This window comes from Mugil cephalus, chromosome 22, assembly GCF_022458985.1.
Source record: "Mugil cephalus isolate CIBA_MC_2020 chromosome 22, CIBA_Mcephalus_1.1, whole genome shotgun sequence".
In the NCBI taxonomy this organism is placed as follows: domain Eukaryota; kingdom Metazoa; phylum Chordata; class Actinopteri; order Mugiliformes; family Mugilidae; genus Mugil; species Mugil cephalus.
The window spans coordinates 14,807,157-14,822,966 of NC_061791.1; the positions used below are offsets into that span (position 1 = coordinate 14,807,157).

The 15,810-nt window shown below is 42.5% G+C and overlaps 1 protein-coding gene across 1 annotated transcript in view; it reads left to right on the top strand.

Moving 5' to 3' along the window:
* Positions 1-15,810, top strand: part of LOC124999778 (synapsin-3-like) — a 111,392-nt gene that overhangs the window by 34,715 nt on the left and 60,867 nt on the right. The window contains exons 4-6 of the mRNA XM_047574809.1: positions 2,826-2,917; positions 14,074-14,230; positions 15,699-15,788. Of these exons, the coding sequence (XP_047430765.1) occupies positions 2,826-2,917; positions 14,074-14,230; positions 15,699-15,788 (339 nt within the window). The remainder of the gene's footprint in view (positions 1-2,825; positions 2,918-14,073; positions 14,231-15,698; positions 15,789-15,810) is intronic.

Genomic DNA, 15,810 nt, shown 5'->3' on the forward strand with positions numbered 1-15,810 from the left:
AGCCTTTATTTAGACTCATATTTCGTGTCAACTGGTGAGTTGTACGTTCCCTCTCCTTGTGTCTCTGTTGTTTTCCTTTAAGGTTATATTAACAACAGTAAGTGTGTGATCACCACCCTCCTTTGTTTGCTGTTTGTTGCCAAACAGGTAAAATGTGGGTAGTTTATTAGCTTTTTGCTCACTTTTTGCTGTTTGCTACGGTTTAGAACAAATCTGATCAGACCAGTGAATCAAGATGGTAAACGGTGCAATTTTTGCGCTATATCCAAAAAAAATGCTCAATGGAAGCTACTACAGAGTTGTTTTCCTTGGTGGTTTTGTCACTACAAGTGATGTTTTTCACAGTACCCATTGCGATCTGATTTCAAATAAAAATATTGACTGCAGCTTTAGGGCCATATTCATGTACTACAATCAAGTTTGAAAATACAGTTGTACTGTTGCTGTCAAAAAGACAGTGATCTGATCTTTGTACTTAAAAGAGAATTTTCCTTAAAGTCGTCACAAATGCTTTGTGCAAGTCTTTCAAATGCAACTACAAAGGAACCATGCATTTTGTATTTATTTATCTAACCAGTTCAGGATTGAATCCATCATCCCTCCAGTCACAAACTCGTTGCTTTGTTTAGCTGAAATAGCCATGTGCTCTACATGTGTGTCGGGCTTCACTACAAAAGGCAATGTATCCTTTCGAGAAGCTTAATCAGAATTTAATGAAATATCTATCTAAAGTCACTTGCCATGAAAACATTATGCTACAGGAAATAGATGAATTTATTACATAATAACAAACACAGCAGGTCTATCTGTCTCGTGTGATACACATTGTTATGCTTCCTATCACTGAGAAGTACTACAACCTAAAACAGTGCTGATGTGCTTTACAATGGTGTTTTTCTGTGTCCTCAGTGGCCTCATGTGACATTAACAGCAGAGCTGTACTCTTTGACTCTCAGTTTGACACTTCTGTGGATGACATTTTCACTTGATTAGTTATTGAGTCGTATTTCATTGTTACACACAGCAGCCTTAAGAGACAGTGAGTTATTGAATCTGGCCCACAGCTGACTCAGGTTCAGAGCGCTCACAGATAAATAAAATGCAGCCATGTTCCCAGCGTAGTGTTTGGTCTGGTAGTCGACCACATCTTGTCAAATTGAATTTTTGTTGTTCCTCAGAGAGTCGGCAGGCTCGTTATTTAGGGCCTATTACATCCAATACATTAGTGTCACGTCTCATACTTTAATGAGTTGTGAGGGCTTCCAAATGGCAGGTTTTCATGTCTGAGGTTAACTGGCTGCTGTTTAGCATCCCTCTAGGGCTTTCTGTACCTGGTCCTGTCAGGAAACATGGGGTAGGTGTGTTCACGCAATGTTTAATTGACTTAAAACATTTTCGGCAATACCTCTACATCTCCTCTGAAGACTGATGCGGAGTGTGTGATGTCAAGGTGTAGTAGCACATGCTCAGATGGGGCCATGGATACCTACAACCATCCCAGTAAAACACAGGCATCCATAAGAGTAGCCAGTTTCCTTTTACCTCTATTTTGTTCTCCACCAAGCCCTGAAGCTGCTAAATGCCGCTCTGAGTTCAACAACATAACTTTGACTGGGGTTCATTAGCTTTGTGTTGACCACCGTCTAAATGACAATCCATCTGACAGTTGTTGGTGTGTTTTAGTCTGGACCATAGTAATTAACTGGTACTGACAACCCTAGAGTCATATAGCCAGTGTAGTTGCTCCTGTGCTGTTCGGTGTTTTATTCACTAATGCAGTATCTTCTTTTGAGGATTTTTCTTTCCCTGAGTCTTCTCCTTTACATACAGCCTGTCAAACACACTTTCATTCACAACAGATTACATGCTGCGCAGTTCCTTTGAAAGGCAAGCTGCTTGTACACTTCTTGTCTTGTTAACGTTAAAAGTCTTCGCTCCCTGTTCATTCAAAATGAATTTGTGACTGAAAGTAATGGATTTGTGGCAGTGCACTAGCAACCATTGCAGATATGACTTTACTGCCTTCGTAGGATCCTAGACTCCTACTTGCAGGAATTTGGATGTGATTGGCTTCCATGTAATTGGGAACAAATTCCTAAATCATATTAAAGCTGCTGCGTGGTGGTTTCATATTTTGACTTACAGTGGCTATATGTTCATACATTGTATTATAGTACTCAGATGCTGTTATTTTACTTTACTAAAAAGCCAACCGTCACCAGAGGACAAGAACCTTTTTCCTCACACGGCATTTACACAGTTACATAAGAAACCGTTTGTGAAAGAGGGCTGCTAAATTGTTAAATTTGGCGTTGACATCAATAGATTTCTGGACTGCAGTGACAATCATTACAAGGACAATTGAATTGTCCCTCTGTGGTTCTCTGCATCAAGATGGTCCATTCCCAGAAGTCGAATGCCGCCCCTCCTTTCTAGCGATTCTGGGAGTTTGACTCAGTCATTAGGTAGCCGGGCTACAGCCTTTCACAAGGCCTTCACTGTCCAGGAGGCACCAGACTGGGGATAACTTAATTTGCCTTCTCTCACCAGTTCCCTCTGTCCCCCATCTCTTCTATGCTGAAATGTCAAATGTTATTTTTTAAGTATATGGATGGTCGCCAAGTTAAAAGTGCTGGAACTGGCTCTATCACATGACTTTGAGGAGTTAAAGCATGGCACAAGAAACTGTTTTACTTTCACTATGACTGAAAATGTTTCTGTGCAGAAGCCAGAAGATATTTGAGTCACAGGGTTTAGTCACTGTTCGCAGACTTGACCTCACGGGATCTGCTCTAAACACGTCTTTTGTCTTTGATTTCCCCCAGGCTGAATTCTCAGACATCAACCTGGCCTCCTACGTCAGCTCGGGATGTATGGTGGACATGCAGGTCAACAAAGGTGGCACCAAAGTGGTCAGGTGAGACGCTCGCCAACGCAGTCTGCGGAGTTGTTTTCTCTCTGTGGTGGTGAGCATGGCTGTGTACAAAGAAACATCGCGGCCAGTCAAAGCTCTAATGTGATTACGTCGGTAGAAAACTGAAAGACGACATGCTCACTCGTTTTTAACCTTGCTTGTCACCACTGTTTTGTAGTGGTGTTGTTATACAACCAGTAACCGTTCCAGAAGCTAAGCAGTCTGATTAGACTTCTGGCAAAACTTAATTCCTATTAGGCCACTGGTTGCCGTGCCAGGAAGCTGTGGTAGACAGGAAGCTATTGAAGCTAATCTTTGCGGTCAGGTTTTCAGCAGTCATAAAACCCTTCAATGGAGCTGTTGTGGGCTGACAGTAAAGATAACAGTTTATACATACTGAATGAATGTTTGTCTCACCTAAGAGTCATGTCTTTGCTATTTTTACTTTGCGTAATTCAATTAAAAACAGAAGTTTCGTTTTGCAGTGGCAGTAGTAGCCTCTTGCCAGGAAGCATTTTAAATAGACTGCCTTGTTAGGTGATGTAAATGATACTGCTGATGATCTGGTTGACAGAGATGACTTCACGCTCCTTGAGGACAACAATAAGATGGTTATGATCAACATGTTGATATGAACAGTGGTTTGAATAATCAATTGTAATGTAGAAGTGGTTATGAAGCACAGTTTCCGTCAGTCCTTTGGTTTATGCTCATCACTTTGGATTTTCTTTCAAGGTTCTCAGTCACCCAGGTCATGGTATAGCCAAAAAAGAAATTGAAACATGTGTGACCGGAGTTGTATATTCGTCGTCACTCATCCTTGAAGAAGCCAACTTAGATGAGAAGTGAAACGTCTCGTTGTGCTGCTTCTGTACGAATAGTAAAAATGTGTGTTTATACTTTCTGTCCAGCTATAAACTGCACACAGAAGATTAGAAGATTAAATGTTATACTCTTCAGGGACCAAATAGTACTTGGTGGAGACCAAAACAGAGCTAAAAAGTGTATATTGGACTCATATTTGACAAGTCCAAACGAATGTCAAATGAACCTGATTGACGTATACACCGTTCAGGCACAACATTAGGGATCAGTTTGGGAATTGCCTATGTAATTTGGAGGTGTTGCCATTGGGGACTGTCATTTGCTATTGCGTGGGGTTGTCTGGTCTGGTCTAGGTAGGTGTTTACATGTCAGGTTATGCCTAGTAACTCCAGTGTCCTGCAACTTAAAAATCACATTTTTTTTTTTTCTGTTGTTGTTGTTTATCAATGGGAATCTGGTGGCTATAAAGACACTCAGGAACCAGAACATCCATGTGGTGTAAAAAAAACAAAAAACATGACTTTTAAGACCAGCCCAATTCCTCTGATCTACTGTAGATATAACACTAAGTACTTCTTACGACCTCACTTAAAAGAAACCCAACTATCCCTTTAAATTGGATTACAATACCCAGTATTCTCTAAATATCTGTGCATGTGCATACCATTCAGTGTCAACCCACCAGCTCTCACTGAAGAATCGCAGAATAATCAGCCAGTCTGTGTTTTTGGCCCCGACTCTGCACAGTTATGGGAAATGATCCGAACACGCAGCACAAGTCAAGTGAGAATAATCGCCGACCAGGGGCGCTAATGCGGCTGATGTTACAATGCAACCTGTTGTCAGAGTTGACAATGAGGTTATTGTGTGGCTCGAATATTCTTTGGTGATATTGCTGTGGTGATAGAGAGGCCAAATTGGATGCAGATGGTGCGACTGCTGCCTTGCTTGCAAACGCCAACGTTCACTGCCTTAGAGCTGCAGTTTATCATTTCTGACTCTGAGCTCTGCTACAAATAGCATAATGGTGGTTTGAAGTGAGCAGTATGATTGGCTGGTGATGAATGTATACTGTTCCTGCAACTGGAAATTGTCAAGCTCAGACTTTGGGCTTTGCTTTGTTTAAGTTAGTCGTCATGTCTCCTCATTGGGTAAGACACTGGAGGGTTCTTTGGCTGAAGGATTGGGCTGTGTAACTGTGTAAACTGATTAGAATCCGTCCCTTTCAGATCACAGTCAGTAAAATCTGGACATTTCATTGACAGCAGTGTCTTTAATTCCCAGCCAGAACAGTGTTGTAATGCTTCTGCTGCACTAATTAAGGTGTGATTACATTTTCCCCTGTGTCAGTGTGAGGTTTGCGCACATGCACACAGGCACGTTTAACTCCGTGCTGTATATGTTCATAGCAGCTTTGAGCTTTTCCATTTGTCTCCCTGATGTGTTAACGACGCCGTGACCTCTGACCGTGGCCTGCCTGCATGCTCTCTGAACACGTCCTCTCGTCTGACTCAATGCAGCACCATATTTTCTCACAGCTCTGTGGTTTCACTGCTGTTTATGCAGTCAGGTTCCTGTCCCTTCAGACATGTTGTGCATTAGAAAAATACGTATGAGATGTCTAAACATCTCCATTGAAAGGGAGACAGTCAATCTCATATGGTACCCTATGTGTAGACTAAGCAAGGAAATCTGGTCGTACATTTTTCCGTGTATGTTTTGCACACTTTTGCTGTTTTGGTTTGTAATTCGGACACACAGATACAGCTGGTCCCTGTTTTAAAGGTGGTCCAAGGAGGGGAACGCGGTCGGGCGACTAAGATTACATGATGATCATTGGCAAAACTTAATTCCTGTTAGGCCACTGGTTGCTGTGTCAGCAAGTTGTGGTAGACAGGAGGCTATTGAAGCTGATGTTTGCAGTCTAGTCTTTTTCAGCAGTCATAAAACCCTTTTAAGGAGCTGTTGTGGGCTGACAGTAAAAATAACAGCTTATACATACTGAATGAGTGTTTGTCTCACCTAAAAGTCACGTCTTTGCTATTTTTGATTTGAGTAATTACTCAAAGCAAAAATAGCAAAGAAGTTTCATTTTGCTGTGGCACTAGTGGCCTCGGTCCAGGAAGCTTTTTAAATAGACTGCTCTGTTAGATGATGTGAATGATACTGCTGATGATCAGGTGATCTGGATGACCGCCTGGTGAGGTGACTTCACGTTCCGTGAGGATAGTCATGATCAGCATGTTGTTATGAACAATGGTTCAAATGATCATTTGTAATGTAGAAGTGGTTCTGAAGCACAGTTCCCCTCAGTCGTTTGGTTTATGCTCATCACTTTTTTCTGTGAAGGTTCTCAGTCACTCAGGTCATGATATAGCCAAAAAAGATTACATTTGTTGTCACTCATCCTAGAAGAAGTCAACATAGATGAGAAGTGAAGTGTCTTAGCATGCTGCTTTTTTACAAATAGTAAAAATGTGTGTTTAAACTTCCTGTCCAGCTATAAACTGCACATGGAAGATGAGAAGATTAAACGTTATGCTTTTTAGGGACCAAATACTACTTGGTGGAGACCAAAACAGAGCTAAAAAGTGAATATTGAATTCACATTTGACAAGTCCAAATGAATGCCAAATGAATCTGCTTGACATACTGTATACACTGTTCAGGCACAACATTATCTCCCTTGAACCTCCAAAGCAGTTGTGACTCATCTAAGAATGGACATGGGCCTTCTCAGAGTGTCCTGCAGCTTGGAGATGTCCCTAGTAAAGGTGGTCCAAGGAGGGGAAAGTGGTGAACGACTGACCAAGGTTCAATGATGAAAGAAAAATCCCAAGGCTGCTACAAAGGATATTTGAGCATTTGAACTGGACCATGGAGCAATGGAAGAAGGTGGCCTGGTCTCATGTATCATTTATTCTTTTATTTCACTTGGGTCGTTGGTTACTGACGCATTGCTTAGCTGAGAAACACATAGCTGAAAGCAACAGGATGAAAACAACAACCTTTTGCTATTGTCACGGGAGTGTGCTAGCAACAATGTTCTGGTGGTATTCAGAAAACTGCCAGGACCCAGATCATCTATGTTTTTCACGCCACCAGTTGGTGGTTTAAATGTTGTGGCTAATCTGTGTAGAGCAGATTAGATTTAACCATGTAACCATACATACAGACGTTCATTACCAGGTTCACGATAAGTTCTGAAATAATTTAAAGGAAATGGGACAAGTTAGAGATGAAAAACATATAATTTTGATCAAGGAGGTCTGAACGTAAGTGTGTGGACACACTGTATTTGTTCTTCAGGGCACATTAAATCACATTAAAGTGCCAAATCTACCCTTTAATGTTAGCCTGCTGCTATCTATGAGTTGCTGATTCAGACAGTGCCTGACTTCATGTCAGTCTCTCCAATTACTTTTAGACCATTAAGCTTGGCCACTTTACGCCCAACACCCTTCTTTCTGTATTGGTGCAACTTGGCTCACCTAAAAGCTGAGAGTTGGCGCTTTGACATAGTATCCATTATGTAATTTTAAATTCAATATGCTGAGTCACAGACCCCAAAGAACAAAATAAAGTGTGACTGTCCAAATACTCACCGGCCTATGTGCGACGTGCAACGTGGCATTCCTTGTAGAGCCTGCAGTACAGCACAGCGACACGCCACAAGGTACAGTAGTTACAGCACGTTGTTCCTTGCTGCACTGCTGTAGTCAGCCCTTTAGCTTCTCCGCTCTGCGCTGCCAAAACCTCCAGCGAGCAGCTCGGCTCAAAGCGGGAACGCTGGTCTGGCTGAACGATGGATGACGGACGCCAAAGAATGATAAGCCGCAGAGCAGCGTTCCTCTCTTCTGCCATTTCTCACAGCTCCTCCTGGGGTTAATAAAACCAGATGATTAATTAGTGGCGATTGCTGTGGAGCAGTGGGTGTGTTAACTGTTGCTGATTGAGGAGTTTATTGAGTTGGAGTTTTGGGGAGCCGCCAAATGCCTGAAATGTGAATGTAAAATTAAAGTAGGTTTTAGACTGTTGGGAGTGATTTCTGTCATTTAACACTGAACTTTTAGTATGAAAGTATCGGTATACATCAAAAAAAAATCTTTAAGTGGTCTTAGAGGACCTAATTAATGCTGCTGCACACATTATTGGACCGTTGAGGGTTCTCGCTCTTACACGAATACTGAATCTCGGTGAAGCAATTCAAGCCACTTAAACTGGATTTAATATGAAGTTCTGTTAATAGATTTGACACATGATCATGTACAGATCATTGTGCTTACACTAGGCTCACTAACAACCCATTCCAGGCCAAAAATGTCTTGTTAGTACCGCTTCCATTCGGTATATCTGCCTCTCTCTTTTGTAATTTTTTCTCATGTGAAACTAATTTTGATGTGAAACCTCCATTCAGTATTTATGACGGATTATGTATAAATACGATTGCAAGACGCAATCACTCAAATTGTAGGATATCAGTAATGTTTTTAGACTAAATAGTAAAACCTTAGATGGTTTGATTTGTGTGTAACTGAAAGCAACTATGAGCTCATAACAATGATAACAGTTAACAGATTTGTGTCAGGCTTGGATAGTTGCAACAACCCATAAGAAACTGTAATAATTTGTAGCTGAAACTGTAGATATAGATCAGGAATAATATGAAGATTGGCACACAAAACAAAACTGGCAATATCTTGTAAAAACTTTGCTAGATAGTGCAGCTAAGTTCAAAAGCAAATAAACATTTTGAGTAACTGATGACCAGTCATCTACATCGGTTTGAAAAATGGTCTGAAGGCAACTGTGGGTACATAACCAAAAGAATAAACAGAAATAGCAACAATTGTTTGATTTGTATATGATGCTGGGATATTTGCAAAAACACACAAAGAAGCTGCAATAATGTTTAATAAAGCCATCAATATGGATCTGGACCATACACTGTAAAAAGAAAAAATGCTTGACACGTCTCCACTTCCTCCCCATGAGCAAACTGAGGCTAGATTTCAACATGTGTTTGTAAGTTTGTTAACGGTAAGTTAAGCATCATCATCATGATGTTGCATCCTGTTTTAATTTGCGTCAAACACCGAATCATAAATCATTAAAATGCACACTTGGACTTGCTTCAGCAGTATATAAACTACTGACCATCTTTGGAAAATATTATTATGACGTGCATTTTAGTGTTTTAGTTGAACCCAAGTTCCATCCACTGACATGGAGGAGGTGGAGCTTATGACCTATAGGGCAGCCAGCCACCAGGGGGAGCTCTACTTGCTTTGCTTTCATTTTTGAGAAGCTGTCATGACCATTTCTGATCAGAACTAATATGTGGATTGACATGAAGGCACAAAAACAGAACTAGATTCTAAAAACAGCACTCTATAGTGCTACTGGGAGCGAAAACTCAACATGGTACCATTTAACAGGGCGTAGAATGTTCTTACTTAAAGAATGCTTCCTCTCATTATTTCCTGAAATGATATCACATACAATTTCAGTCCTAAAACGCCAATACAAAGGAAAAAACAAATATGTTGGCTGAAAGGATTTTGCCAAATGAGACAAACTTATTTCATCATGATGCTGAATCATTTGTACAGATGGGCGTTATCATTATTATTATTTTGTTTCTGTGTGTGGGGTTCCCGACCGCCCTGGTCGTCATACTGCTTTGTCACATTCCTCGCCCATTCTCAGTCCCACAGATGGCGGGAGGGAGGTGGCCGGATTACATTAGCAGATCCTTGTCTGATTCTTTTTTTCCCCCCCTCCTGCTATTTAATTTTCTTCGCTGAAAGCTACCAGTCTCAGCCAGAACGGGCCACCCCCACTTTCAATTCCACCAGCACACACACCAAGACTTTCCTCCTTTGGCTTCCTCAGGTGACACTTTACCACTTAGACCACACACACACACCCACACACACACACACACACACAGAGAGAGAGAGAGAGAGGGACAATCACAGAAAATCCTGAAGCGCCCCCTTCCCTTGACCCCCTTGAAAGTCCATTTTAATCAGGGAAGGAGCTGTCTGCCTGGAGCAGCCTCAGCACCTAATACCTCAGACAGGTTCATCTTGTTACCGAGCAAATAAATCCCGTTCACAGACACGCTGAGTGCAGACATGCCTTTGGGCGACCTGAGGGTGGTTTCCTTTAGGAGCTCCGTGACTGTAATGAAAGCATACAGCGGCCGTGAGGCCCGCTCCACCATCTCTGCTTTTGTAATATAGCCGTGAATACAAATGGCCTCGCTAATTCACTCAAACTCCTAACAACACTCATTTCCCTCTCTGCCAGAGGTCATTTGGCACTCCATTGCTCTTGCAGCTCCTTTCCTCATTACATCTGCCTCCCACGGGACTCCTCTCCAAATCCTCAACGTAATCACTGTTAAGCAACTAAACATTCTCTAATTTGTTTTGCTGGTTGATGTGCTCAAGTTACACCCTCTCCTGTTTAGAGTTCACACGTGTGATCAAAATAAATCTTTCATATTTCGGTGGTTGGCGCCTGATTTTTCTTTTGTACGTGACCTTCAACTGTGTTCAGCCTGGTGTGGAGATGAGTCCCCGGACTTCATCTGGAGGCGAGCCAGAGCTTTGGCAGCAGTGACCGGGCCACCGCCCAGGGTCTGAGATGATGCCAGGTCACTCTGGTGCCACCGGGCTTGGCGCCAAAGCCGCAACCACAAGGAGTCCTAGATCCAGGCCGGGGAAGCACAAGTTGATGCTAGGCTACACTGTAGGGAGTCATTGTACGCAGAGAGGAGCACAGGGTTCTTTGGGTAAGGATTTATGAGATTAGTCCCAGATAAAACTTGAATCAATCAACTGTCTGATGTGTTTCAGTATCATAAAATGTTATACCTTTAGTGCCATAGCATCTCCGTTTACAGCTCTTAATCTATCACAAAAAGTTTTTTTTTTTCAGCTTTTCCAGGACATACTGTCCAGTTTTTTATTCTTCTCCTAAGGAAATACTTCAGCTTTTCTCTCCAAGGTGCATTTCCCTCTGATGACGGAGGGCCTGCATGGTACAATGCACCATTGTGTCCTAGCGCCGCGCTGATCCGCGGTATGTTCTGTTTGACATTTGTGGCATTCCCACCGAGTCCTACCGCGATTATCCTTATCAATGAGAGACAGACTGATGAAGGAGGATAAGGCCCTCACCAGCTTTTGAGCCAGACACATGGCTGTTGTGAGGACAAATGTTCCCCACCATACAGACATCCCTTTGGAGCCTATTAGAAGGTCAGAGATTCTGTATGATAAATGGATCTGGAGACCAAATGGCAGTATATTGTCCTGGGTTTGAATACTTTCCTGCGATAGGAATGCTGATGAAAACATCGTGTTGGCACTCGTGTGCAGTAAATTGTATCATAGTGTTTACAGTCAGCTCTGTGTTAATAATCAGACTGCTACGATTTGGGTGTTCTGGCTTCAAACACGTTTAATGGCGCTGGGAGCATTACTTTCACTGTCACACTTCATCACCGACTTTTCCCTCCTTTTATCTTTCTGTCTTACACTATTAAACCCGATCAGTCTTTTTTTTTCACCCACTGGTGCCAGTACACATACGAACCACATCAAACCAATATAGCAAGCAGTTGCTTATTCACCAACTTTTGTAACATTGTTGTTAAATTATACAGGGAGATATCCAGATTCCCTAAATTCATTCAATTAATGCTCCATTAAAGCAGCTAGCTGGTTTCTCTGTTAGTTACTTTGTGCTGGACAGGTAGCGTAGCATAGGTTTATTTTAGTGGCGTCCTGGAAATAACTCCGATGAGAGCCGTGAGACTCAACCAAAAAAATAAAGCTAAATGTGCGAAACCAAAGCCGTTAGCTGAAATATGCAAAAACGCCCCATAGAACTGTTGTCAGGTGATCATGCTTTCTTTATACATTACTGCAAGCGGCACATGTCAAGAACAAATAGACAGAAAAAAAACAAAAACAGATTGTTGCAGCATTGTAATGCTACAGTCCCTTGTATGCTGCCCATATTCATATTTAGATTATGGTAGATATGAGTTACTGTCTGTATAATTCAGTTTTGATCCAAATCACATTCCCCTTTTTGTAGGTTTGTTTCACTATAACAACAACCAGTCTCGATGGATATCCGTTCCAGCTGGCTGGTCTCTATCTTACTAAATTTACTATTCAAGTGGTATAAGTGGTCTCATGATTCTACATGAATGCTTTCTGTCCGCACATCCTAATCCATGACCCTGCTTTCCCCCCATCAGTGCCTCTTATCAGCCTTTATTGCACCACTGATAACCCATTCAAAGGCCACATTAGCATATCGCCCGTCAAGTGGTGCCTCCAGGACCCCAGCGTTTCGGATCGTGAAACACGAATGTGCTGTTTTAGTGTTAATCCAAGACTCGTGGGGGAGCCCTGCCTCGGCAGAGCGTGTGAAGGGACTCAAAACAAAAAGTTAATGGGTGACAAACCTCAACGACACTACGCCGCTATAGGCCACCGCTTCCATTAACCGTAGCCGGGTGAAAGCCATCCCACTGTGCAGAATGTCTACCGCATCTGGCCGTCCTGTTGTAATGAGGTAGCACAAAGGTTCAGTCTGTGTTCTACATGCACGCACTTAGCAACACAGTTGAGCTGTAATGTCCAACAGCATTGTTGGTTTCACTGGTCTTTTGTGAAAGTCCCTTTTTAATAGGTTTGTTTTTGTTTTTTGAAAAAAAAAATGTGATCTTGGGCTCTGGGGAGTAGTGGTGAGCATTTTCTTCACTGTTTTCCTACATTTCAAAGGCTAAAAATAAACCGATTCATTAATAATATGTCGTATCAGCCATGGCAGTTTCTCCTCGCATGCAGCTGTTATTATTGTAGGCTGATCCGATGAGTTAATACATGTCTTGGTTCAACTGCTGTTGCCTCTCTTTGGGAGAGTTGTCAGCTAGAAAGGGATCATCACACGAATCGGCCCACATATTTATCAGGAAGTCGCCGAGTCTGGTTTGGTTCTGGAGCTTTGATAAACAGCTCAATTCAGTATAAATAGCAGAGCCTTTGGTCTGTAGCCACTGTGGCTGAGTGCAGCAGGAGCAGCTGTAGTCGCTCTGTCGCCGAGCCCAGATCACTCCTCAGCCGTCCTGCCAGTCTTGTCCGTGTCGTCTAACATAAGCAACACTTGAGGAACCGGAGCCTGTTGGAGGGCCTGGTTGTAATTTCAGCTCGCGAACTGCAGCCCTCAGTCTTAATGTTCTTACCTGTGCTAATGGGCACGCATATTTTTAAAGTGCATGTGTGAATGTCTGTATCCGCAGATAATCTAGCTGTTATGTACCGTGTTCACTGGGTGTTGGCTTGTAGTAACCAATATACAGTCATTTTACTCCAGTATTAAAGCAGCATACATTCATATTTTTATTATAACAGGTGGTCAAAATATCATGTCATATGAAACACACCTCTTCAAATCATTAATGTACAGAGAATCACGACCAAACTCTACATCTCCCCTCAGTTTTATAGAATATTTTGGTATCTCTTTGGTGTTTATTGTGTTGGTTTTTACACCCTACATACTAGTTTTGCACCAAGCACTTGTTTCCTGAAGAAAAAATCTCAGGTAGGCCTGTTATAGCAAACTGTCATGACTGCGGTCAAAGTGGATCCCCTGTGTTAATGTGAAATGAGGGCTACTTTAGAGGAGCCCTGCAGGTGCTCGATTGGCCACTTGGCCCCACTCCCAGAACAGTCTGTAAAGGAAAGGATTAGGTTGTGTTAATTGGATAGATGGTCCAAAACGATTAGGTGCTGCGAGGAGCATTTCCTCACCCCTTCAGCCCTTCAGCCCCGACACCTCCAGTCCATAATAACAATAAAGCCCCTGACTGTAAACACAGGGCCGGATACAGTGCGCTAATGTGCTGATTGAGCCGTCAGTCTGGGAGTAGCCAGTGTGCTGGAGGTGTCTGACCTGAGTGCAGGTCAGGACCTGAGTGTCAGGTGTGAAACAGAAAGGTGGTTCATCTCATTAAAAACATGTGCTACCATGTGATGAGTAATGTTGATATCTCTGCTGGTATTGGTCATAAAGTAAAATAGTAAAAAAAGGTTTCATTATCATGTTGATGTCATACCAAAGGCAGATGGCTTCACCCTTTAAGACAATAGCTGTAAAAATTGGTTGAGCTATTAGACGCTAGTTGTATTTCAACATGCCGTATCTTAACAGTCAGTCTCCTAGAACCTTGCAGGTTGATAACTTTAGAACTTCCCAACACTCACGGTTTGACTGCTTTCTTTTCTGTGTCCGTGTTGCTAAAGGTCTTTCAAGCCAGACTTCGTCCTGGTTCGCCAGCATGCCTACAGCATGATTCCCGGCGAGGACTTCAGGAACCTTGTGATTGGCCTGCATTTTGGCGGCGTCCCCAGCATCAACTCTCTCTTCTCCATCTACAACTTCTGCAGCAAACCTTGGGTTGTAAGTGGACATTAACAGCTCTCTTTGCTCTACTTTGAGCCACACAAGGGTGTCCATCCCTTGGCAGCTGCCTCCGACTGATTTATTTGGGCTATTAAACGGAGCTGCAACACCTGCGCCTGGAACCTGCGGAGCAGGCGCCCTCTGCCACTGCACATTATTAGTCAACCTGCTCTGAGGGAAACCACGAAACAGCAGTGAAAGGCATGTGCAGGGGTTATCTGGGATGCACCTTACCCTTCTGGATCTGTTTAGTTGTTAGTTTCCACAGTCAGTGCCTCATAATAAAGGCTTTATTAAATAGCTGCCATGTTGCACAGGCATCTGACGGTGAGTTATTCCTAGAGCCAGTCTAGCAGAGAATACCCCAGAATGTTGAACATTTCGATTACCTCACACTAATGTAAACCACTGATAAATGTGACGGGTAGGTCCACCAGAAAGGAAAGTAAAACAAATTTCAGTATCATAATGTTGTTATACTAAAGTCATCTGACTTCCTTATTTGGGCATCTTGGTTACAGTCTGGATATAATTTATCATTACTCTAAATTGACTTGAATCTCACCCTCAAAGATCTTAAGAGCCTATTTCCCAGGACCTAGCAGGTTGATAACTTTAAAACTTGCCACAGGGACAGTCAACAATAAATGGTGTTTTTTTGTCAGTCTCTCAGAATCAAGGCTTTTTAGCTAGCTGCCATGTTGCACAGACATTTGACAAAGAGGTTTTCCTAGACCCAGTCCAGCAAAGAGTGCCCCAGAATGCGGAGAAGCTAGGAAGTAAGGTTAACCTCATGCTCATGTTAGTCCACCGATAAATGCAACAAGTAGGTCCACCAGAAAGGAAATCAAAACACTTAAGACACTTGAGTTAGTATAAGGATCTGCCAATGGACTATTCCTTTGGGACCTTTTGGTGTTCAAACCCACGCAGTCAGAGTTGGTTAACAGCCGTCATGGTTCATAGACTATAGACTAGAGACAAGCGTATTGAGTCGAGAGATGACAGTTTAAAACAACAACGGCTTTGTTTAGGTATTATGTTAGCTTGCATGCTGACAGTATATGGCAGTGCTCTGCCTCCTCTGCTCTTTTGGAATGTTTAAGTGCATGCTACGAAAGCCTTCTCAAACATGATTTATAAATACTACTCAGACTACAGACACAAACCAGAAAGTTCCAGTACCAAGGTGTCGCCCCTTTCCTACAGATTCTGCACATTCGTAGGCAGATATCTGGTTCCAGAGATTAGAGCTGGGTTTTTACTGAAATATCTGTAAAGGCCGGACAAAAAATGCCATCCGAGTCCCAGATGTTAAGTTCAATATGATCCATCATGTGAAATTCCTCTGCTTCGAAATATTCTGTGAACACAGGTGGAGCTTTTAAAAGCTTCTCTTTAACCTCCCGTGTCCCCTGCTGCCTAAATAATGACGCCGGACTGTCTTGTTTATTTCTGCTTGCAGTTTTCTCAGATGATTAAGCTCTACCACTCCCTTGGCCCTGAGAAATTCCCCCTGAATGAACAAACCTTCTATCCCAACCACACGCAGATGGTGAGTGCCTCCTAGATATTAT